The following is a 26,596-nucleotide window of genomic DNA, read 5'->3' on the forward strand; positions in this document are numbered from 1 at the left end:
ACTTTTAGTACTCTATTTGTATGGACCCGAGAGTGAACTATTCAATAATAACCTAAATTTTACCACAACTTTCTCCTCATTTAATTATCCTCACAACTAACCTAGACGGGGTCCTTTCCAAATGTGGAATCCGAGTGTCCAGAAATGAAAAATTAAATTTTGTGTTAATAATAATTACTTGCAGACCTAGTTATGTTAGAATGGTGTTTAAAGAACTGTTTTGTTAATGAACCAGTAAAAGAATAACAAAGGTCTAACAAAGTTGAAACATAACTTTAATATTGAAATAGTAATCAAGTTTAATTATTTCGAGACAGATATAAACGTATTTAAAAGAGAAGCAAATAAGATAAAAAGGGTAGCAACTCATATACTGGAAATCATGAACCCATGATAATTTCAGTAATCAATATTTTAATATAGTGATCAAAACAGTTTCATGCCCCCCCCCCTTTCCCCCCCTCCACCCCACCACCCTATTTATTCATTTGAATTTTGAAGTGTTCTAAATTGGTTTGACCAGCAAAAGTTAAAGTCAATATAAAAGCCTAAATTTAACAGTGTTTTATATTTATTAAAATTGACATTTTGTGTGTGGCTCGAAAGTGCTATTTCTAGGGTAACCTATGCCCGATTTTAATCAGATTAATAGACAGTATAAAGTCTTGTAGTATACATTATAGTGTGGTGTTATGTATTTATGGTTTTTCCATGTCAGTACAGAACGTGAAACTATCAGTTCAATAGATTTTCTTGTTCTAAAGTTTTACTATATTATGCAGTGTTACTGTGTGTTGTTTTGCATGAATATACAGCAACTTCTACAGGGAAGAAGCTCAGTTAATGCCTAATTAGGCTGGCGACCATATTACCATCAAATTGGTAGCATCTTCAGTATTACTTTTCTTCCATACTGACGTGTAATTCCATTTTGAACTTACTTGATGGATCATTGATTTTACAGAGTGGGTGTAAGTCTGATTTGCCACCATTCAGGCACACGCGGTCAATATCTATACAAAAATCCTGTCTCGTAAGGTGAACCCCGCTCACTTACCATAGAACAGGCTTTAATGAGTATTGTGTGCCCCACGCGCACGTTACAGGTTCTAACGACATACACAAACTTCTCAATCTAATGTTGAAGCATGTGGTAGAACCATTGGCACCAAAACTTGCTGTAAGCCACAAAATGAATATCATTATCCAGCCTATACCCAGGAGATATGATGTTCAAAATTTAAATAGTAAAATTAATACTGCAAACCTCCACCTGATACAGGCACGGAATTTAGCAAAACATGCATTCAAAAAAAGAATTGCTATGAACTTTGAAATAGAGAGACTAGCCAGAAACCACTTCACAACACATGGTTTACACCTAAACAAATGTGGCAAGGAGATTATCTGCAATAGACTGGCCTTCCTGACAACTATGGGGGACAATAAGAAACCAAAAGTCAGAAACCATAAACAGATGCTAATAAGCAATTGGATAAAGACAAACAAGATGGGAAATAAAAAGAGTAATAGTGGTCATACTGTGCAAACTACACTAGACAAATGGGTCACAAAGTCACAGAGATGAAACACAAACCCCCTGACTCCTCAAAAATGTCAGGAACCGGAAAGGATCAATAATGTGATGGTGAACATTATGAAGACATCCCTCCAAAATGTCAATGTGATGCCTCAGCAGTGTGAAGTGCATGTGGACACTTTTCAGGCCCACCTGGAAGATGAGTCGGCTGCCAAGGACAAACAACAGAACCAGCACAGCTGCTCGGAAGTCAACATACCTAGAATACAGCACAATTTAAACTAAAGGTCAGTGACACAGTAAATATGACTTCAAGCCTCCCTGAGTAAACCCCACTCAGACCTGAAAATCTGTTATCACAATGTCTAATCCTTGAGCAACAAAACTGATGACATAAGCATTTTGCTGACCAGTGAACTCAGTGATATCTCAGTAGTATGCCTAGCAGAGCACTGGCTCTACACTGATGTAGTTAAGTTAATCTCACTACCAAATTCAAATTGGGTTAACACCACTCCAGATCAAATGATGGACATGGTGGGTTTGCCATCTTCATCAAACAACACATTGAATATAGCCCACTTCCTACCCTAAAGGAAATAGGAACAGACAAGATCTTTGAATGTGCAGCCATAAAGCTTACAGATCTAAATCTAATTGTAGCTACTATTTACCATCCCCCTTCCAGTAGTAATAATGATTTTCTGTTACAAATGGATTTGTTTCTATCCAAAATAAGTCAGTGGAAACAAGTTGTGATTATGTGTGGTGACTTTGGTATAGACTTTCTCACCCACAACAGACACAGGGAAACATTGATTAACTGTGCAAAAACTTTTAATCTGCATGACCTTGTAAATGAGCCCACTAGAATAACACCCACATCCAAGACAGCTCTAGATTAAATTTTTGCTAATAGAAATAAACTTAACCCAACTCTACGAGTATACAATGCATGATTCAGCAACCACCAAGCTGTCATTCTAAAGGTCGATGTTAGCAAAGATACCTCAAACCCAATCGCACCTAAAACTTTAAGGTTTTTCACCCAAGAGAACTTCAACAAGCTAAATGCCCTCCTTAGTAAAGAAAAGTGGACAGATATGTACACAGCCAATGATGTCAACATGAATTTCAACATGTTTCTTGACAAAATGATCCACCACTTTGAAGAGGCCTTTCCACAAAAACCAGTAAGAATAAATAATAATAATAATAATAATAATAATAATAATAATAATAATAAAAGAATAGGCCTCCGGTATGTTCTGCCAGTCGTAAAAGGCGACGAAAAGAACAAACCACTAATAGGGCTAACCCCCCTTTTAGTGTGATTAGTTGGTTCAGGACAGAACTAAAGAAGCCTCGGACAAGCGTCGTCATGGTCGGGGACGACGCTTGAACCTTATGCCCACCCACAATGGTAACGACACTGCTAGCCAACTGGAAAATGATTTAAATCCAAATAGAGGTGTTTTGCAGGATATGCTTCCTGCAACCACCCTAGAAGGTAAACAAAGATAGAGGATGAGATGGTCAGATGAAGTTAATTGACACCTCATGTTCTGTTATTACCAAGCAACAAACCTAGGAACCAACACAACTGGATACAGATCACAAGTATACACAACATTTATTACCAGATACCCAGAATTAAAATTTTTAACAGAACGACGACTAGCTGATCAGATCCGTGTAATAATAAAAAATAACAGGATACCCCAGTCAGAATTAGAAAACATCAAACAACAAGTGCAACAAATACTGGAACAAAATAATGTGCAATCAGAAGAAGAAGAAAATACAGTAATGGACTCAAACATCCCAGAGCAAACAAACAAAGAACACCACGCACAAATTAAACAATCAGAGGAAAACGAAATCTTAAGACAGCCACCAGAACAAGCACAAATAGAACACTAAGTGACACAGATGTTAGATATAGAAGAAAAATTTCAGCTAACATATATAGAATACAAAGACACAAATACAGACATTAGACCATTCTTGCATAGACCACCAAATAACCCACAAGTCGAAACAACAATAAAAACTATCAACACAATCATACACAACAAAATAAATGTGAACACAACTATGGAAGAGTTACAACTACTGGTTTATATAGGAGCACTCACTACACTAAATATACACACTAGGCAGAGATCAGAACCAACCAACACACTGAAGAAACCCACAAAACCAGCATGGCAACACAGGCTACAGATCAAAATAGAAAAACGGAGAAAAGACATCGGACAGCTAACACAATTTATAAGAAATGAAATCTCGGAAAAAAAACGAAAAAGGTTAGGTAAAATCTCACAACAAGAAGCGACAGAGCAATTAGACGAAAAGAAGCAGAAATTACAAGCATTAGCCAAACGACTCAGAAGATACAGAAAAAGTGAAAATAGAGGGAAACAAAACCAAACATTCAACACAAACCAAAAGAAATTTTACCAGACAATAGATAACACACACATTAAAATAGACAATCCACCAAACATAACAGACATGGAACACTTCTGGAGCAACATATGGTCAAACCCGGTACAACATAACAGGCATGCACGATGGATGCAAGCAGAAACAGACACATACAAGATGATACCACAAATGCCTGGAGTGATAATTTTGCAACATGAAGTCACCCAAGCAATTAATTCTACTCACAATTGGAAAGCCCCTGGAAATGATAAAATAGCAAATTTCTGGTTAAAGAAGTTCACCTCAACACATTCACATCTAACTAAATTATTTAACAGTTACATTGCAGACCCATACACATTCCCTGATACACTTACACACGGAATAACATATCTGAAACCTAAAGATCAAGCAGACACAGCGAACCCAGCTAAATATCGCCCCATAACATGCCTACCAACAATATACAAAATATTAAATTCAGTCATTAAACAGAAATTAATGACACATACAACACAGAACAAAATTATAAATGAAGAACAAAAAGGCTGTTGCAAAGGAGCACGAGGATGTAAAGAGCAACTGATAATAGATACAGAGGTGACATATCAAGCTAAAACTAAACAAAGGTCACTACACTACGCATACATTGATTACCAAAAAGCCTTTGATAGTGTACCCCACTCATGGTTACTACATATATTGGAAATATACAAAGTAGATCGTAAATTGATACAGTTTCTAAACATAGTAATGAAAAACTGGAAAACCACACTTAATATTCAAACAAATTCAGATAACATCACATCACAGCCAATACAGATTAAGCGTGGAATATACCAAGGAGACTCATTAAGTCCTTTCTGGTTCTGCCTTGCTCTGAACCCACTATCCAACATGCTAAATAATACAAATTATGGATACAATATTACTGGAACATACCCACACAAAATCACATATTTGCTATGCATGGATGATCTAAAACTACTGGCAGCAACAAATCAACAACTCAACCAATTACTAAAGATAACAGAAGGATTCAGCAATGATATAAGTATGGCTTTTGGAACAGACAAATGTAAGAAAAATAGCATAGTCAAGGGAAAACACACTAAACAAGAAGATTACATATTGGATAACCACAGCGACTGCATAGAAGCGATGGAAAAAACGGATGCCTATAAATATCTAGGATACAGACAAAAAATAGGAATAGATAATACAAATATTAAAGAAGAACTAAAAGAAAAATATAGACAAAGGCTAACAAAAGTACTGAAAACAGAATTGACAGCAAGAAACAAGACAAAAGCTATAAATACTTATGCTATACCAATATTGACCTACTCATTTGGAGTAGTGAAATGAAGTATCACAGACCTAGAGGCACTCAATACACTTACACGTTCACAATGCCACAAATATAGAATACATCACATACATTCAGCAACAGAAAGATTCACATTAAGCAGAAAGGATGGAGGAAGGGGACATAAAAAACCAACATTATGGACAGGTAGACAATTTAAGAAAATTTTTTCTAGAACAAGCAGAAACTAGCAAAATACACAAAGCAATCACTCATATAAATACATCGGCTACACCACTGCAATTTCATAACCACCTTTACAACCCTTTAGACCACGTAACATCAACAGATACGAAGAAAGTAAATTGGAAAAAGAAAACCCTACATGGCAAGCACCCGTATCATCTAACACAGCCACACATCGATCAAGACGCATCCAACACATGGCTAAGAAAAGGCAATATATACAGTGAGACAGAAGGATTCATGATTGCAATACAGGATCAAACAATAAACACCAGATATTACAGCAAGCATATTATGAAAGATCCCAATACCACAACAGATAAATGCAGACTTTGCAATTAACAAATAGAAACAGTAGATGACATCACAAGTGGATGTACATTACTAGCAAATACAGAATACCCCAGAAGACATGACAATGTAGCAAAAATAATACATCAACAGCTTGCCTTACAACATAAACTTATAAAACAACACATTCCCACAAACAAGTACGCACCACAAAATGTACCGGAGAATGATGAATACAAATTATACTGGAACAGAACCATTATAACAGATAAAACAACACCACGTAACAAACCTGACATCATACTCACCAATAAAAAGAAGAAATTAACACAACTAATTGAAATATCCATACGCAATACAACAAATATACAAAAGAAAACAGGAGAAAAAATTGAAAAATACATCCAACTGGCTGAGGAAGTCAAGGCCATGTGGCATCAGAATAAGGTTGACATTACATCAATTATACTATCAACTACAGGAGTCATACCACACAATATCCACCAGTACATCAATACAATACAGCTACATCCAAACTTATATATACAATTACAGAAATCCGTAATTATTGATACATGTTCAATTACCCGAAAGTTCCTAAAGGCAATATAACATATACCGTACGGTTAAAAGGAAGTGACGCTAGATCAAGGTCCACGTCATGTCCCAATTTTAACCAGACTTAACGTCTGAGAAAGTAAAGAATTAATAATTATAATAGAAACAAGAGTTGGATTACACCAGCTATAAAAATCTCTTGCAAACATAAAAGAATACTCCATATGTTATGTAAACGAAGTAGCGACTCCCCCAACTAACAGAATATTATAAAAACTACACATGTATCCTAAATAGAGTGATAAGACAAGCTAAAAAGATGCAAAATGATGAGTACATTGACAAATCCAGCAATAAAGTAAAAGCAATGTAGAATATCATAAAATGGGAAAGAGGGGAAATGAAAGCTTCACACACAAACATAGAAATCAAACTCAACAATGAATCTATATCTAATCCCGAAGTTGTAGTGAACTCTTTCAACAATTTCTTTACGAGCATAGCTGAAAAATTGGTCGAAAATAATCCTAACACAAATTACCAACCAGCAAACCAAAAATATCACACATGCGCAGAGTCAACTTTCATTACCAAAGTCACTGAAAATGATGTTGCAAAAGCCCTCAGAGAGTTGAAAACTTCATATTCAGCTGGAATTGATGGTATCCCAGCAGCTGTAATCAAAAATTGTGAACACACAATTGCTGAACCATTAACTCGCCTCTGTGACTGTTCTTTACAGGCACGTATCTTCCCTGAAGCTCTGAAACTTTCTAAAGTAATTCCGGTCTTCAAAAAAGGTGATGATAAAGATATGAATAACTGCAGGCCTATCTCAATCTCATCCTGGTTTTCTAAAGTTTTTGAAAAAATAATGTGCAAAAAAACGAACTTTATTGAACAAAATATCTATATTCATTACGTTTGGCTCAACATGGGTTCTGAAGCAACAAATCTACTTACACTGCAGTATATGATTGCATAAATACGCTATTAGAACTGTTAGATAGAAAACAACCCATAACAGGCATATTTCTGGATCTGTCAAAGGTTTTTGACACTGTTGACCACAAAATATTACTGGAAAAAGTAGAACACTGTGGTATCAGAGGAATTGCAAACAACTCGACTGCTACATTCCTAACCAATCGGATGCAGAGAGTCAGCATGAAATACAGTAACAGACAAAGCAACTTAATAACCGAAATACTATCAAGTAATGAAACTGTAAAGCAAGGTGTTCCACAGGGCTCAGTATTGGGACCTTTACTTTTCCTCCTGTGTATTAATGACTTGAGCCTGAATGTTGATGCACACAAAATAATAATATTTGCTGAGGACACAACTGTACTTCTCAAAGGGGAGAATACAGACGCTGTGCAAAAAGCTGTGAACTTGGCCACTAAACACCTCAGCATATGGGCTAAAATCAACATATTAACTATTAACACCAAAAAGATAGATTCCATGAAATTTCACACAACACAAAATGCAAATTCCTCTCAGTCATTTGTCACTGTAAATAATCAGCCAAAAGATACCAACACTGTTTTCAAATTCCTGGGTCTGTGGGTTCAAGATAACCTGAAATGGAATACACATACAGGAGAGGTAAATGCCAGGATTATTACTGGCTGTTATGCATTGAGTGTACTGAAATCGTGCAAGCCAGAAAACATTAACCAGCATGTACTACGATTACATACAAGCCCACCTAAAATATGGTGTAATATTCTGGGGAAATTCTCCAACTGCTCTGAGCACATTCAGAATCCCGAAGAGAGCAATGAGGATTATTACTGGGAGCAAACGCAGAGACTCCTGCAGACCCATCTTCAGAAAGGTGGACATCCTTACACTGCCTTGCCTCTACATTCTCGAGCCTCTAAAATTTTTCAGAAACCACATAGTGCCAACTGACCCCAGAGTCATAAAAAATAAAGAAATTCATGAACACAACACCGGGAAATATGCAAATCTGCATGTTATACGTACAAACACCCAACTGTGTAAAAAGGGAGCCTTCCACATGGGCCTCCAACTGTTCAACAATCTTCCCACAAATATTAAGTCCATTGGGGACAACATAAAATTTAGCAAAGCTGTGAAGTCATACTTATTGTGTCACTGTTTTTACTCTGTAAATGAATACTTAGAACAGTAATCTTACCATTTCTATTAAATTGAAAACAATGAGCAATATAATACATTAGGATACTATGGGCCCATGTCAATATATCTTAACAATGTTAACTGACACTCTCTGACACCTGCAACACACTGCGTACCATCATATCACACAGAACAAATAAATAAATAAAACAAAAACAGATTGGTCTGGGAACAAACTGTAGCAAAAATCTTAATGGGAAATATTTTATGAACAAAGGGACAGTGATACTGTACATACATTGTCGTTGGATACTCATTACCAGCCATTATCTCCACATGTGTGAAAACATTTCTTCTATGGAGACAGGGAAGTTTCAGAATGCATGAGGAAACTGACTAAGCAAGGTTGAGGCCGGGAGGGTTATTGGAACAAAGGATATACTGCAGGCCGGGTTCCCACTTGTGCAGTTCAGAAAATCTGGTGTTGGTGAGAGGAATCCATAATGGCACAGGCTGTCAAGCAGTCATTGAAATGAATGATGTCATGTTGGGCAGCATGCTCAGCAACAGGGTGGTCCAATTGTTTACTGGCCACAGTTTGTCAGTGGTCAATCTTGCAGACAGACAGCTTGTTGCTTGTCAGTCCCATGCAGAAAACTGCACAGTGGTTGCAGTTTACTTTGTAAATCACATGACTGATTTCACAGGAACCCCTGTCTTTGGTGGGTAGGTGATGTATGTGACCTGATTGGAGTACGTACAAACACCCAACTGTGTAAAAAGGGAGCCTTCCACATGGGCCTCCAACTGTTCAACAATCTTCCCACAAATATTAAGTCCATTGGGGACAACATAAAATTTAGCAAAGCTGTGAAGTCATACTTATTGTGTCACTGTTTTTACTCTGTAAATGAATACTTAGAACAGTAATCTTACCATTTCTATTAAATTGAAAACAATGAGCAATATAATACATTAGGATACTATGGGCCCATGTCAATATATCTTAACAATGTTAACTGACACTCTCTGACACCTGCAACACACTGCGTACCATCATATCACACAGAACAAATAAATAAATAAAACAAAAACAGATTGGTCTGGGAACAAACTGTAGCAAAAATCTTAATGGGAAATATTTTATGAACAAAGGGACAGTGATACTGTACATACATTGTCGTTGGATACTCATTACCAGCCATTATCTCCACATGTGTGAAAACATTTCTTCTATGGAGACAGGGAAGTTTCAGAATGCATGAGGAAACTGACTAAGCAAGGTTGAGGCCGGGAGGGTTATTGGAACAAAGGATATACTGCAGGCCAGGTTCCCACTTGTGCAGTTCAGAAAATCAGGTGTTGGTGAGAGGAATCCATAATGGCACAGGCTGTCAAGCAGTCATTGAAATGAATGATGTCATGTTGGGCAGCATGCTCAGCAACAGGGTGGTCCAATTGTTTACTGGCCACAGTTTGTCAGTGGTCAATCTTGCAGACAGACAGCTTGTTGCTTGTCAGTCCCACGCAGAAAGCTGCACAGTGGTTGCAGTTTACTTTGTAAATCACATGACTGATTTCACAGGAACCCCTGTCTTTGGTGGGTAGGTGATGTATGTGACCTGATTGGAGTACGTACAAACACCCAACTGTGTAAAAAGGGAGCCTTCCACATGGGCCTCCAACTGTTCAACAATCTTCCCACAAATATTAAGTCCATTGGGGACAACATAAAATTTAGCAAAGCTGTGAAGTCATACTTATTGTGTCACTGTTTTTACTCTGTAAATGAATACTTAGAACAGTAATCTTACCATTTCTATTAAATTGAAAACAATGAGCAATATAATACATTAGGATACTATGGGCCCATGTCAATATATCTTAACAATGTTAACTGACACTCTCTGACACCTGCAACACACTGCGTACCATCATATCACACAGAACAAATAAATAAATAAAACAAAAACAGATTGGTCTGGGAACAAACTGTAGCAAAAATCTTAATGGGAAATATTTTATGAACAAAGGGACAGTGATACTGTACATACATTGTCGTTGGATACTCATTACCAGCCATTATCTCCACATGTGTGAAAACATTTCTTCTATGGAGACAGGGAAGTTTCAGAATGCATGAGGAAACTGACTAAGCAAGGTTGAGGCCGGGAGGGTTATTGGAACAAAGGATATACTGCAGGCCGGGTTCCCACTTGTGCAGTTCAGAAAATCTGGTGTTGGTGAGAGGAATCCATAATGGCACAGGCTGTCAAGCAGTCATTGAAATGAATGATGTCATGTTGGGCAGCATGCTCAGCAACAGGGTGGTCCAATTGTTTACTGGCCACAGTTTGTCAGTGGTCAATCTTGCAGACAGACAGCTTGTTGCTTGTCAGTCCCATGCAGAAAGCTGCACAGTGGTTGCAGTTTACTTTGTAAATCACATGACTGATTTCACAGGAACCCCTGTCTTTGGTGGGTAGGTGATGTATGTGACCTGATTGGAGTAGGTGACAGTGAAAGAATGTATGGGACAGGTCTTGCATTTAGTTCTGTTATAGGGATATGAACCATGATGTAAGGTGTTGAGAGAAGGAGTTGTGTTCAGATAGCCAATTATATAGTGTAGGTTTGGTGGATGGAGCAAAACCACTGTGGGAGGGGTGGGAAGGATAGCAGGCATGGCATGTCAAATTTCAGAACACAATGACGGGTAGCCAAAACCTTGGTGGCGATTAATTCAGTTGTTCCAGTTCTGGGTGGTACTGAGTTGCGAGGGGAATGCTCCCCTGTGGCCAGACAGAGAGACTTGGGGGTTGTGGGAGACTGCAAATGTAAGGCACAGGAGATTTGTTTTTGTAAGCTTTATTGAGATCCGCAGTATATTTCGTGGCGTAATGCTAATCACTGTAGATGTGAGAACTGTGGGTGGATGGGCTGTTTGGAAGGAACATCTTGGTATGGAATGGATAGCAGTAGTCAAAATGGAGGCATCACTTGTGGTTAGTAGGTTGATATGGACAGAAGCAGTGAAGAAGCCATCTTTGAAGTGGATGTCAACTTCTATGAAGGTGGCTTGTTGGCTTGAGAAGATCCAGGTGAAGCAAAGTGGGAGAAGCTGTTGAGGTTCGGTGGGATGTGAATAGGGCGTCTTTAATCTTGATACGGGTCACAAAGATGTCTTCAGTGAACCTGAACGAGATGAGTGTTTAGGAAGTATTCTCAACCCATTACCCCATCATTCATATCCATGTAACAGACCTAGATGCAAGACCTGTCCCATACATCCCCCCACCAACACCACCACCACCACCACCACCACCACCACCACCACCACCACCACCACCACCACCACCTACGGCTCCAGTCCGGTCCCATTCACCAGCTATCCCATCAAGGGCAGGACAACCTGCGATACCAGTCATGTGATATATAAGCTAAGATGCAACCATTGTGCTGCATTCTACGTTGGCATTACAACAAACAAGCTGTCTGTCCACATAAACGGCATCCTACAAACAGGGCAAAAAAAAAATTTTATACCCTGCTGCTGGGCAGGCTGCCTAACAGGACATCCTTCATTCCAATGACATCTTCACTGCCTGAGACATACAGATCATGCCCACAAACACCAGATTTTTCTAAATGTGAAGGTGGGAACCCTCCCTGCAAAATATTCTATGTTCCTTAGACCCTCCTGACCTCCACCTCAGTTATTCACTTTTCTCATACATCCATACCTTCTTATTCCAGCACTGCTCAGCCCCCATTCCACCATCACACCCAGTCTTCATTTTTCTTCTTTTCAGCCGCCACCACCACCACCACCACCACCACCAACACCAACAACAACAGCAGCAGCAGCAACAACAGCAACAACCACAACAACTGGCCGCCGGCCCATTACCATCCTGTGCGTTGTGCTATATACATCATGATCGGTCAGAGTGCCCCCAGCGTTGGGCCGTTTGTCGCAGATGTAATAAAAAAGGACACATTGCTACAGTTTGCCGCTAAGCCTCAAAAGAATCAAAGGAAGTGGGTACAGCGGACATGGACGTTGACATTCAGGAAGTTTAATTGGGACAGGCTCTGGACGCATCGGCACACAAACTCTTTATCGAGGTGTCGGTTCGATCTCGCCGACTATAATTGCAAGTAGATACGGGGGCGGCAGTTTCTTTGTTGAACGCACAGACTTACTCCAACCTTGGGTCACCCCCATTGGCGCCAGTTTACCGGCGTCCAAGCGGTTATGGTAAACAGCTCATTCCCCTACTGGTTCAATTCACTACCGACTTACAATTCAGTTACTTTTGTTTTGTCAGTGTTGCGAGCTCCGCTAAACTTTTTGGCTTGGATGCCTTTCAAGCTTTCGGTTTTTCTATCGCTGACACCATACAGTTGGTCCCCGTAGATGTTCCCTATAAATCATTGGAATCTTTGATCTCGGACTTTCCGGATATCTTTGAGGAGGGCCTGGGTTGTGTTTCAGACTTTGAAGCTCACTTAACATTGAAGGCGTAGGCTCGCCTGCATTTTCTACGCCCGAGGCAGATCCCCTTGGCTCTCCGCACTCAGGTTATAAAAAGGTCGACCGGCTGACAGCCCTCGTGGTTGTTCTTCCCATTTCTTCTTGTGAGTGGGCTTTGCCCTCGTTATTGTCAGGAAACTATCAGAACACTTGCACAACCTTCACACCCTATTCCTCAAATTCAGGTCCGTGGGCTTGCGCAAGTCAAACTTCTTCCAACTGTCCATTGAGTATGTGGGCTACATCTCTCGGCATAGCTTCCAGCCGCTAGGAAGTTTAGTCCAAGGTATTGTCAACCTTCTGCGGCCCGCATCGCTGAAGGAGTTACAAGCTTTTTTAGGCAAGATTGCCTATTACCACCGGTTCATTTCCAGGGCTTCCACCATAGCCCGCCCCCTGTACTGCATTCTGTGCTAGGGTATTGCTTTTGATTGGTCACCTGCATGCAAGTAAGCGTTCACCTTGTTGAAGGGCCTCCTCATGTCAGTGCCGTGTTTGGATACTTCTTACCCACATAAGCCATTGGTCTTGGCTACATATGCTTTGCAATATGGGGTGGGGGTGGTCCTGGCAGCCACTGGCGTTTGCGTCTAAAACTCTTAGTCCTGTGCAGGCCAATTACTCCCAGGTGGAAAAAGAGGCTTTGGCCATTGCCTATGCTGTTACCAAGTTTCACCCTTTTTTGCAAGGCACGAAGTTTCAGTTAATCACTGACCATAAGCCATTAGTATCATTATTTGTCCCCGCCTCTCAGATTCTGGATAGGGCAGCCCACAGACTACAGATCTGGGCCTAGTTCCTCTTGAAGTACAATGATGACATTCATTCTTGCCCTACTGGACAGCACGCCAATGCAGACGAACTTTCCCATCTTCCGGTGGGCCCAGATCCTAAGTTCAATCAAGAGGAGATAATGTGTTTTCATTTGGATGTGGCGTCCCGCCAAGCGGTTGATGGCTTCCCAATTACTAGTTCTAGAGTCACCGGGGTAACGGCAGCTGACCCAGTTTTACGGCAAGTAGTTTACCTCATTCAGCAGAGGTGCTCATCCTGACCTCCAGGCCGGGCCTCGGACCATCTTCGTAATTATTTTGTTTAGCAAGACCACCTCTCTGTCTTAGAAGGAGTTCTCCTTCTGGCTACTGATGATACAGCCCGTTGCATGGTTTCTCCTGCAAGTTTGCAAAGGGAAGTCTTCACGTTATTACATGAGGGGCACTGGGGTGTTTCCGTACTAAAACTTTGACTTGCAGTCATGTGTACTGGCCCAGTATTGACAGAGAAATTGAGCACTTGGTGGCCACCTGTTCCCTGTGTGCAAGCCAACCGGCATCTCCCTGGTCAGCGTTCCCTTCATGGCCACCTGTAACCCAGGCATGGGAATGTGTTCACATCGACTTTGTGGGCCAGTTTCTCAATGGCTTTTGGCTCATTGTCATTGATGCTTATTCCCGATTCCCATATGTGGTTTGCTGCTCCTCAACCACTTCAGAAGTTGCAATCCAGGCACTGACAAAAATCTTTTCTGTGGAAGGTCTACCAGTAACCCTAGTCTCGGACAATGGACCTCAGTTTATTTCGCAGACCTTCCAGGATTTTTGTAGGCGCTTCAGTATTCGGCACATTTGCTTTCCCCCCTTTCATCCACAATCAAATGGGGAAGTCAAGTGCATGGTGTGCACATTTAAGATGCAGATGAAAAAGTATGTGCACGAATTTCCTGTGGAGGAAGCATTGACATTTTTCCTGACGGCATACCAGACCACACCAAAGGGGGAACACAGCCCTGCAGAGCTCCCCCACGGGCGACAACCTCAGACTCTGCTGCACCTCCTCCGGCCTGGTCCTTGCCAGTGTTTGCAAACCAGAGTACCTGGCTTTCCACCGGGTATGTTGATCTGGGCACGTGAGTTTGGTCGCAATCCACATTGGATACCAGTGATGGTCCTGAGCCGAAATGACTGCCGGCACTATACGTTGCAGGCGGGTAACTGGGAGGTACGTTGGCACCAAAATCAGCTACGTCCACATTTGGGCATTCACCCTCCAACCCCTCAGGCACCGGCTTCCCCTTTGCCGATACCCGTGTTGGGTTCTCAGGGGACGCTACCGCCACTCCCCCCTGTGACTCAGTCACACTGTGATGGTTCTCAGCCTGGCAGCCTCCAGTAGCTCCAGCACTGGCATCACCATCGTTCGAGATCCCCAGCGAGAGCTGGCCCCCCTTGCAGGCCCGGTTTTTCAGGATGCTGGTTCACCTGTTGACGTCCATTCCCCATTGTCCCTGCCACTGGGTCTTGCCCCTCCCAAGGTGGGCCAGGATCCGGAATTCGACGGCTTGTCTCCCGTTCTGCCCTGGGCTCCGGTGGTGGGATGACGGGGGCCTCTTTGTGTGGATCACTTCCAGCCGTATTCGAAGGTTCCGGCTCAAGGGTTGGCAGATCCCCTCGACTCCAGCAGTCTGATGGATGTGGAGGTCATCGCTCCTGCACAATGCTCCACCTTCCAACACAGTGGAACACAGTGGCTTCACCCCCCCGAAGGAGGTGGAGTGCAGTAAACACCAGAAAGATCGCGGGAGGCGCACATCAGCACAGCATGTCACGGACAGTAGTTGCCGCAAGTAGAGTCCTGTCCACCAGAGGGCATGCAAGAATTTGGCAGCGACCTCTGCCAGCAGAACAACAACAACAACTCAGGCAGCATGGGACGTGCCCAGTCAGTTCACATCGGGCATGCCTAGGAGACAGTTCCCGGTCGACTCTATGTGAAGTGCAATGGAAAACGTGAACCATGTTACTACAATATTCATTGAAGGATGATGCTTTTAATATGAGCCACGACAATGAAATAAGGGGACTGATCTAAACATTAGTACTTATTGCAGTGTCCCAATTTGTAATGTTAGCTAACCTTTACAATGACTCACTTTTAAATGTAAATTTGGTACTTAAAAATTTGTCTTCGTTCTTTTTTATCACATTTCCCTCACAATCTACCACAGCACACATTTGAAACACAACTGCACATTTGTGACCAATCTCTTGTCGTTACAAAGGCAGTGCCAATTTTCAGTATGAATTATGTACTACGTAATTAATATCCAGTGTCAGGTTCAAGCATAAAATTCTGAACAACTGTTTCACTGATATACTTTAGCACACCACCAGTGAAGAATTAATGTCAAAGAAAAAGATGAAAAAATGTATGCCACACAAGACAACATTAAAGTGATAACTTTAACATGTAATTAAGCTACTGAAGAAAGTGAAAATCTCACCTGCTGCTACCTCCTCTGCCTGCACCTCTTGTGGCGCCTGCAAAATAATTAAAAAAACTGAATAATTTTCATCACTTCATTTAAGTGTGAATCAAACACCTCGAAATGTGGCAGTGGTATGTCATCTCACTGCACATGCTCATCTAAGTGTTAGTAAGTTGGTAAATTAAATATGATATTGGACCACACAACAGAAAATGGTGTAGAACTGTTAAAAGAACTAGTAAATTAAATCCAGCCAGTTTTTTGCTATCCTGAAGGGTGCGAAGACACTGTGTGTGTGCAACTGTTTATAATGAATGTTGTTTGCCATCATACACTCCTGGAAATTGAATAAGAACACCGTGAATTCATTGTCCCAGGAAGGGGAAACTTTATTGACACATTCCTGGGGTCAGATACATCACATGATCACACTGACAGAACCACTGGCACATAGACACAGGCAACAGAGCATGTACAATGTCGGCACTAGTACAGTGTATATCCACCTTTCGCAGCAATGCAGGCTGCTATTCTCCCATGGAGACGATCGTAGAGATGCTGGATATAGTCCTGTGGAACGGCTTGCCATGCCATTTCCACCTGGCGCCTCAGTTGGACCAGCGTTCGTGCTGGACGTGCAGACCGCGTGAGACGACGCTTCATCCAGTCCCAAACATGCTTAATGGGGGACAGATCTGGAGATCTTGCTGGCCAGGGTAGTTGACTTACACCTTCTAGAGCACGTTGAGTGGCACAGGATACATGCGGACGTGCATTGTCCTGTTGGAACAGCAAGTTCCCTTGCCGGTCTAGGAATGGTAGAACGATGGGTTCGATGACGGTTTGGATGTACCGTGCACTATTCAGTGTCCCCTCGACGATCACCAGTGGTGTACGGCCAGTGTAGGAGATCGCTCTCCACACCATGATGCCGGGTGTTGGCCCTGTGTGCCTCGGTTGTATGCAGTCCTGATTGTGGCGCTCACCTGCACGGCACCAAACACGCATACGACCATCATTGGCACCAAGGCAGAAGCGACTCTCATCGCTGAAGACGACACGTCTCCATTCGTCCCTCCATTCACGCCTGTCGCGACACCACTGGAGGCGGGCTGCACGATGTTGGGGCGTGAGCGGAAGACGACCTAACGGTGTGCGGGACCGTAGCCCAGCTTCATGGAGACGGTTGCGAATTGTCCTCGCCGATACCCCAGGAGCAACAGTGTCCCTAATTTGCTGGGAAGTGGCGGTGCGGTCCCCTACGGCACTGCGTAGGATCCTACGGTCTTGGCGTGCATCCGTGCATCGCTGTGGTCCGGTCCCAGGTCGACGGGCACGTGCACCTTCCGCCGACCACTGGCGACAACATCGATGTACTGTGGAGACCTCACGCCCCATGTGTTGAGCAATTTGGCGGTACGTCCACCCGGCCTCCCGCATGCCCACTATACGCCCTCGTTCAAAGTCGGTCAACTGCACATACGGTTCATGTCCACGCTGTCGCAGCATGCTACCAGTGTTGAAGACTGCGATGGAGCTCCGTATGCCACGGCAAACTGGCTGACACTGACGGCGGCGGTGCACAAATGCTGCGCAGCTAGCGCCATTCGACGGCCACCACCGCGGTTCCAGGTGTGTCCGCTGTGCCGTGCGTGTGAGCATTGCTTGTACAGCCCTCTCGCAGTGTCCGGAGCAAGTATGGTGGGTCTGACACACCGGTGTCAATGTGTTCTTTTTTCCATTTCCAGGAGTGTAGAATGATGGAGAGCACATCTCTGCATGTGAGTTGAGCCACAACATGTCTCAGTCAATCGAGTGACTGTGACATGGCATGGTAAAGATGAAGAGAAAGAATGGAACATTGTTGGCAGTAATTATGTTTCTCGAAGGGTGCCACGGAGCATAAAATCTCTAGTCATCCTTAGTAAACTGTCATTTGGGTTTGCATTTAGGTGGGGTTGAGACAGAAAATGGATAGCAAATGGATGTAGACTGTCCAGTGACTGAGGGATGTAAACAGTGCAAATGGTTAAGTCCAGGAGAGGAAGTAAAAGGCAGACAGGAATAGCTTGAAGGTGGGTTGTCAGGAAGACTATGAACGTCATCCTCAATGAGCAGCACAACTCCACTGCATGATGTAGAATCTGTCAATGGGTGATGGTGTGAGGTTGGGGGCATGTCAAAGCAAACTGGAAATAAATGAGAGAGTTCAGAGCAGGTCGTGAGCATGCAATTTTGTTTCCTGAAAGCAGAAAACAAGTAGAGGCTGTGATTCCAAGAGCAGCAATAAATCCTCTTTGTTGGATCATAGGCCACAAACATTCCACTGGAAGAGTGCAACAATTAGGAAATGGGAAAAGGGAAATAATGGAGGGGTGTTGCCTCAGTGGATATCGAGTGGCAGCTCACTGCTACAGGGCAAAGAGGCTGGAGATTCCGCCTCTAGGAGATCTACAGAGGTGTCAGCATTACCATTCTGTCCGTCCTTGGAATCCAGAGCAGAAAAATGGCTGGAGGTGCATACCGGCATCAAGGAGGTCAGCCAGCAATGGATATCATGTGCCGACACCATCAGGGAGGACCCCTGAGCTGATAAAGAAGCAGATCATTTGCCTTTCTTTGATTTCTTGGAGCTTTTCTGGTTGGCAGAGGAAGACTCTTGTACATCTACATCTACATCCATACTCCGCAAGCCACCTGACAGTGTGTGGCGGAGGGTACCTTGAGTACCTCTATCGGTTCTCCCTTCTATTCCAGTCTCGTATTGTTAGTGGAAAAAAGGATTGTCGGTATGCCTCTGTGTGGGATCTCACCTCTCTGATTTTATCCTCATGGTCTCTTCGCGAGATATACGTAGGAGGGAGCAATATACTGCTTGACTCCTTGGTGAAGGTATGTTCTTGAAACTTCAACAAAAGCCCATACCACGCTACTGAGCATCTCTCCTGCAGATTCTTCCACTGGAGTTCATCTATCATGTTTGTAACACTTTCACGTTTACTAAATGATCCTGTAACAAAGCGCACTGCTCTCCGTTGGATCTTTTCTATCTCTTTTATCAACCCTATCTGGTATGGATCCCACACTGCTGGGCAGTATTCAAGCAGTTGGTGAACAAGCATACTGTAACATATTTCCTTTGTTTCCGGATTGCATTTCCTTAGGATTCTTCCAGTGAATCTCAGTCTGGCATCTGCTTTACCGACGATCATCTTTATATGATCATTCCATTTTAAATCAGTCCTTATGTGTACTCCCAGATAATTTATGGAATTAACTGCTTCCAGTTGCTGATCTGGTATATAGCACTTAAGTGATACAGGATCTTACTTTCTATGTATTCGCAGCACTATACACTTGTCTACATTGAGATTCAATTGCCATTCTTTGCACCATGCATCAATTCATTGTAGATCCTCCTGCATTTCAGTACAATTTTCCATTGTTAAAACCTCTCGATATACCACAGTATCATCCGCAAAAAGCCTCAGTGAATCTGATGTCATCCACAAGTTCATTTATGTATATTGTGAATAGCAATGGTCCTACGACACTTGCCTTCCGCACACCTGAAATCACTCTTACTTTAGAAGACTTCTCTCCATTGAGAATAACATGCTGTGTTCTGTTATCTAGGAACTCTTCAATCCAACCACACAATTGGTCTGATAGACCATATGCTCTTACTTTTTTTCATTAAACGACTGTGGGGAACTGTATCTAACACCTTGCGGTAGTCAAGAAACATGGCATCTACCTGGGAACCCGTGTCTATGGCCCTCTGAGTCTCGTGGATGAATAGCACAAGCTGGGTTTCACATGATTGCCTTTTTCGAAACCCATGCTGATTTCTACAGAGTAGTTTCTAGACTCCAGAAAAGTCATTATACTCGAACATAATACGTGTTCCAAAATTGTACAACTGATCGACGTAAGAGATATAGGTCTATAGTTCTGCACATCTGTTCGACCTCCCTTCTTGAAAACAGGGATGACCTGTGCCCTTTTCCAATCCTTTGGAATGCTACGCTCTTCTAGAGACCTACGGTACACCGCTGCAAGTAGGGGAGCAAGTTCCTTCGCGTACTCTGTGTAAAATCGAAAAGGTATTCCATCAGGTCCAGTGGCCTTTCCACTTTTGAGCTATTTTAATTGTTTCTCTATCCCTCTGTCATCTATTTCGATATCTACCATTTTGTCACCTGTGCGACAATGTAGATAAGGAACTACAGTGCAGTCTTCCTCTGTGAAACAGCTTTAGAAAAAGACATTTAGTATTTTGGGATTTAATCTGTCATCCTCTGTTTCAGTACCATTTTGGTCACAGAGTGTCTGGACATTTTGTTTTGATCCACCTACCGCTTTCACATAAGACCAAAATTTCTTATGATTTTCTGCCAAGTTAGTACATAGAACTTTACTTTTGAATTCATTGAACGGCTCTCGCATGGTCCTCCTCATGTTACATTTCGCTTCACGTAATTTTTGTTTTTCTGCAAGGTATTGGTTATCTTTACGTTTGCTGTGAAGTTCCCTTTGCTTCCACAGCACTTATCTAACATGGTTGTTGTACCATGGTGGCTCTTTTCAATCTCTTGTGATGTTGCTTGGCACATAGCCATCTAACGTATATTGTACAATGGTTTTGAACTTTGTCCACTGATCCTCAACACTATCAGTACTTAAATGAAAACTTTTGTGTTGAGCCATCAGGTACTCTGAAATCTGCATTTTGTCACTTTTGTTAAACAGAAAAATCTTCTTACCTTTTTTAATATTTCTATTTACAGCTGAAATCATTGATGCAGTAACCACTTTATGATCGCTGATTCCCTGTTCTGCGTTAACTGTTTCAAATAGTTCGTATCTGTTTGTCACCAGAAGGTGTAGTATATTATTGCCACGAGTTGGTTCTTTGTTTAGCTGCCCAAGGCAGTTTTCAGATACAGGACTTAAAAAATTTCACTGGATTCTTTGTCCCTGCCACCCGTTATGAACGTTTGAGTCTCCCAGTCTATATCTGGCAAATTAAAATCGCCACCCAGAACTATAACATGGTGGGGAAATCTACTCGAAATATTTTCTAAATTATCCTTCAGGTGCTCAGCCACAACAGCTGCTGAGCCAGGGGGGCTATAGAGACATCCAATTACCATGTCTGAACCTGCTTTAACTGTGAACTTCACCCATTTTATTTCACATTTCGGATCTCCGTTAATTTTTTCGATACTATTGCACTTCTTATCACTATAAACACGCCTCCCCCATCACTCTCCAGCCTGTCTCTGTGGTATACATTCCAATCTCAGTTTAGAATTTCATTACTGTTTACATCTGGTTTCAGCCAACATTCTGTCCCTAGTAATATGTGGGCATTGTGACCATTTATTAATGAGAGCAGTTCTACGACTGTTCTATAGATGCTCCTGCAGTTTACTATTAGCACATTAATGTAGTTATTCCCTGTTGCATTTTACCTACTCCTACCTTGCCGCATCTCAGTAGGCATCTTCTCGGGCCTAGAGAGGGAATTGTCTAACCTAAAAAACCGACATGAGCACTCCACACATACTCCACTACACTTGTAGCCGCTTCCTGCGTGCAGTTCACACCTGACCTATTCAGAGGGACCCTACATTTCTCCACCCGATAGCGGAGGTCAAGAAATTTGCACCCGCAGATCTCCACAGAATCGTCTGAGCCTCTGGTTTAAGCCTTCTATTTGGCTCCAAACCAGAGGACCGCGATCAGTTATGGGAACAATACTACAAATAGTTAGCTCAGATTCTACCCCACGAGCGAGGCTTTCGGCCTTCACCAATTCTGCCAACCGCCTGTACGAATTGAGGATGACCTCTGAACCCAGACGGCAGGAGTCATTGGTGCCGACATGAGCAACTATTTGCAGTCGGGTGCACCCAGTGCTCTCTATCGCTGCAGGCAGGGCCTCCTCCACATCTCGGATGAGACCACTCGGCAAGCAGACAGAGTGAACACTGCCCTTCTTCCCCGACCTTCCCACTATTTCCGTAAGGGGCTCCATCACGCACCTAATGTTGGAGCTCCCAATAACTAATAAACCGCTCCCCCATGTGCCAGCTTGGGCCTTGCTGAAGAAGCGGCCACAAGTCGACTCTCAGGCAGAGCGGGTGATGCCACATGGCCAGCCTCCACATTGACCCTCCGCCATATCCGCCGCGAACGTTGCTGAACCCGCCACTTCCCTTGGGATGAGCATGGGCCAACCCCGACCGGTACCTGCAAGGTTTGATGGCTGGAGGAACATGGAAAGTTTTCATGGGAGTGTTCGTTCTATCCTTCCTGGCCTGTCAGTTGTGTAGCAGGTGACTTTCTCCTGTGAGGCAAAACTTTGCGGCTTGTTTGCACAGCTGGAGAGGAGGAGGAGGAGACGGGGCTGCTATTATGACACTGGGTGATTTTACAACCACAGTGCTGTATTTCTCATCACATGTCTCAATGTCAATGTCCTTCATGAACTGACATATAGCGAGAACAGTACTGGAACTGCCTGATGGTAGAACACAGGGTTACTATCAAGCCGACAATTTGCAAGTGACCTGGTAAGGCATCTTTATCCTTGACCCAGATTTCATGGCTGCCCAATCATCATCAACGTACATGAGAAGAGGAGGTGGCATGGTCACCATTACAACTTTTGCAGCAGGGAGGAGGAGGCAGCCAGGATACACAGTTGGCTGGGTGTCACCAGGAATTTCGAGTGTGGTCATAATGATGACACTGGTAGCAGTGCATTGTGTTCAGAATGTGTTGTCTTACTGATCTTTGACTGAAGCATCACTGTATCAAAAGTGAAAAAAAGAAGCCAAGACTGGCCCTCTCCAACAGTGTAGCCAGGGAAGGAAAAGTTGCTGTGTAATATGAAGTAGCATTCAATGATTGTTTACCATTCACAGAAACGGCACTGGAGATCGGCCAGAATTTTGCAGCTCAATACGCTTCATGTGTCAAGCATCCCCCCAATACCAGCCACTCTGACCAGGGGCTCCCCTCCAGGGTGCCATCCAGACACAGCAAGGGCCGTCTGGCACAGCAGCCATTGCTGCGAGTTCTGATGCTCCAAGAAAGCAAGCAAACACTATTAGCCATACATGTGGAGGGAACAACTGAGTAATCAGGAGTGTGATCCCTGTGTTGTCATGGGGCTCAGCCATACGGATTCGTAACAGCCCCATCACTCTGGTGACTTAGCGGGGTGGAAGGGGGCTACAGGGGGGAAGGGCGCTGGAACCAATGGCGGGGGGGGGGGGGGGGGGGGGGGGGGGGGGGGGGGAGGGGGGGAGGAATCCACACCACAGATGCCAGGGAGGGAGTGGTTCCCCAAGTGGCTCACACTAAAATACAGGAAATATTGAAGTGGAGGTCAAACCTCAAGTGGGGATCTAACACCAAAACGGATGACTGAACAGGCAGAAGGAACAAAATTGGAAACAATACAGGAAAGCAGGTGGCTAGCCATGTCGATTTGAATCAGAACACTGAGAAAGGGGAAGGAGGGGGCAACGGAGAATGAGCAAGGATGAAGAGGGAGAGCAGGGTGACAAATGCAGCCAGTAAAGAAGAACTGGATGCAATGCCACATGTACACCACGTGTGAAGTCACTAAACAACTGTGAGACCCCAGTGACGGATCTGACTTGAGTGCATCAGAATGTACCATCAAGTTGCCCATCATTAAACTGCCAACATTCAAAAGTGGTGTAATGCAGTTCAGGCATTTTTGTGGTAAATAATGAGGATTTATAGGACACTGCTTAATAACCATTTGCTTAGTTCAGTACTATGCGCTGCTCACAATATAATCGCCCATCTTCCGGTGACTAGCACTAATTTTAATGCAGCTTCTGATAATGTTTGCAACACATACAATAACCCTAGATTGATTTTGTTATCACATCTGAAAAAGCTGTTGGTGCTCCCTTTCGTGACTGGGTAAGGTGCAAATGAATTTCATGGACTACTTCAAGCAATGTTCCTGTGCTGATGACATTACTAGCAAATGTATCCTTGCAAGACATAACTACACCTCATCTCTTTGTAAAAAATGTCGACCAGTATTTTAACATTAACAGAGAGATATTATTTTCTCTAAAACAAATGCAATTCTGAAATCATGAAGGCTACAGACCAACATGGCACAGCACATATGGGAACAAACAGCAGACCACCTGCAACGCCAAGCACATAGGTCATTTGAGATGAAGCTAGTCCCTGCTAGTACTGCATTTGTCATGTGCCGCTTGCCTCATACTTTGCAGAAGTGCAGAAAATTCAAGCAAGCCACGTGTAGTGAACACAAACCTAATGTGATGCCCAACATATTGTTTGCACAATTGCCTGAAGGTTGTTCATAGGGATTCTAGTTGCACATCTGTATGCTGTCATGCTTGTCAAAAATGACAGCACACTAAATGAAACACACGAAATGGAACAAGGTATGACTGTCCTAGTAACATAAAACACAAACACAATGGTATACATCAATCAAGTAGATTGAGTTACTGCTCACTTAAGTCATCCCTGGCAAACAAGTGCTGCTTACAACAGTGACAATATGGTTAAAAGATAGCAGTGGCACATGAAAAACTTATGCTCTCCCAGTTTCTGACACGCAGGGACGATTTATATTTCAACCATGTGCACAGTAGAGCACCCATTCAAGGAACAGATGGAAACATACCAGAAACAAAACAGTGCATCTCTGTTCAAATCAACTCCTGTAGAAATGTCTTCATGTTACCTTCTGTCTGTTTAATGTTGCTGAAGATAACCCACATTTCGTCTCGATCCCAATATGTTGGATTTGATGAGTATAAAACTTGTCGATCCAGAATTTTGGTCACCTTTGCAAGGTCGACATGATGTTGGGAGCAGAAGTTTGTCTGTACATTCAGAAGGCAAGGACTCTCTACATAGGATCTGATCATTATGCAGTTCAAGAGACAGAACTGTGTTGGGTTATGTATGTCAAAGCAGTATCAAATGGGAGAACACAAAATTTTGTCAAGGTAGCCATTCGTGTTGTGCTCTGTGAAAACTTACACTGACTTTCTTGAAAAACTTGTGGAGGACAGAAGGATCAAATCATGTCTGAGCGTCAGTATCTCTAACGTCGGTTGCACAGCATTCCACTGGCATCACTAAATACTTAGGTTGCTGATATGGATTCAATTTTGTGTTACTAACTGAGATCTTTGATCAATGCACACCTGCAATTGTGCATTTATGCATGTGTGTCAGTTAAGTAGAGCCTGGAGAAAATTTGGCAGGAGGGTAAGTAGTGGGCAAGTTGTTGCTTTTGGGGGACTCTCTCTGTCTGATGCAGGTCCTGAGATGCCGCTGAAGGTTGAATCGGTGAGGGCAAACTGGGCCGGATCACATGAGGACTGATAGCCATCACTTGTGTGAAGACATACAGACATTGCTTGCAACCTGATTGGCAAGTTACTGGCTTACTCTACAAGCTTAAATCATGGCTCCTCGATGATCAAATGTGGGTGTTGTTGTTGTTGTGGTCTTCAGTCCTGAGACTGATTTGATGCAGCTCTTCATGCCACTATCCTGTGCAAGCTCCTTCATCCCCCAGTACCTACTGCAACCTACATCCTTCTGAATCTGCTTCGTGTATTCATCTCTTGGTCTCCCTCTACGATTTTTACCCTCCACACTGCCCTCAAATGCTAAATTTGTGATCCCTTGATGCCTCAGAACATGTCCTACCAACTGATCCCTTCTTCTAGTCAAGTTGTACCACAAACTCTTCTTCTCCCCAATTCTATTCAATACCACTTCATTAGTTATTTGATCTACCCATCTAATCTTCAGCATTCTTCTGTAGCACCACATTTCAAAAGCTTCTATTCTCTTTATGACTGAACTATTTATTGTCCATGTTTCACTTCCATACATGGCTACACTCCATACAAATACTTTCAGAGACGACTTCCTGACACTTAAATCTATACTCGATGTTAACAAATTTCTGTTCTTCAGAAACGCTTTCCTTGCCATTGCCAGTCTACATTTTATATCCTCTCTACTTAGGCCATCATCAGTTATTTTGCTACCCAAATAGCATAACTCCTTTACTGCTTTAAGTGTCATTTCCTAACCTAATTCCCTGAGCATCACCTGACTTAATTCGACTACATTCCATTATCCTCGTTTTGGTTATTTGATGGTCATGTTATACCCTCCTTTTAAGACACTGTCCATTTCATTCAACTGCTCTTCCACGTTCTTTGCTGTCTGACACAATTACAATGTCAT

At 42.7% G+C, this 26,596-nt stretch overlaps 1 protein-coding gene across 1 annotated transcript in view; it reads right to left on the minus strand.

Moving 5' to 3' along the window:
- LOC124620334 (uncharacterized serine-rich protein C215.13-like) overlaps window positions 1-26,596 on the minus strand; it is a gene marked incomplete at its 5' end in the record, with an annotated part of 85,060 nt that overhangs the window by 44,255 nt on the left and 14,209 nt on the right. Inside the window, 2 exons of the mRNA XM_047147009.1 lie at window positions 1,598-1,799; window positions 16,304-16,340. Of these exons, the coding sequence (XP_047002965.1) occupies window positions 1,598-1,799; window positions 16,304-16,340 (239 nt within the window). The remainder of the gene's footprint in view (window positions 1-1,597; window positions 1,800-16,303; window positions 16,341-26,596) is intronic.

This window comes from Schistocerca americana, chromosome 6, assembly GCF_021461395.2.
Source record: "Schistocerca americana isolate TAMUIC-IGC-003095 chromosome 6, iqSchAmer2.1, whole genome shotgun sequence".
NCBI lineage: Eukaryota > Metazoa > Arthropoda > Insecta > Orthoptera > Acrididae > Schistocerca > Schistocerca americana.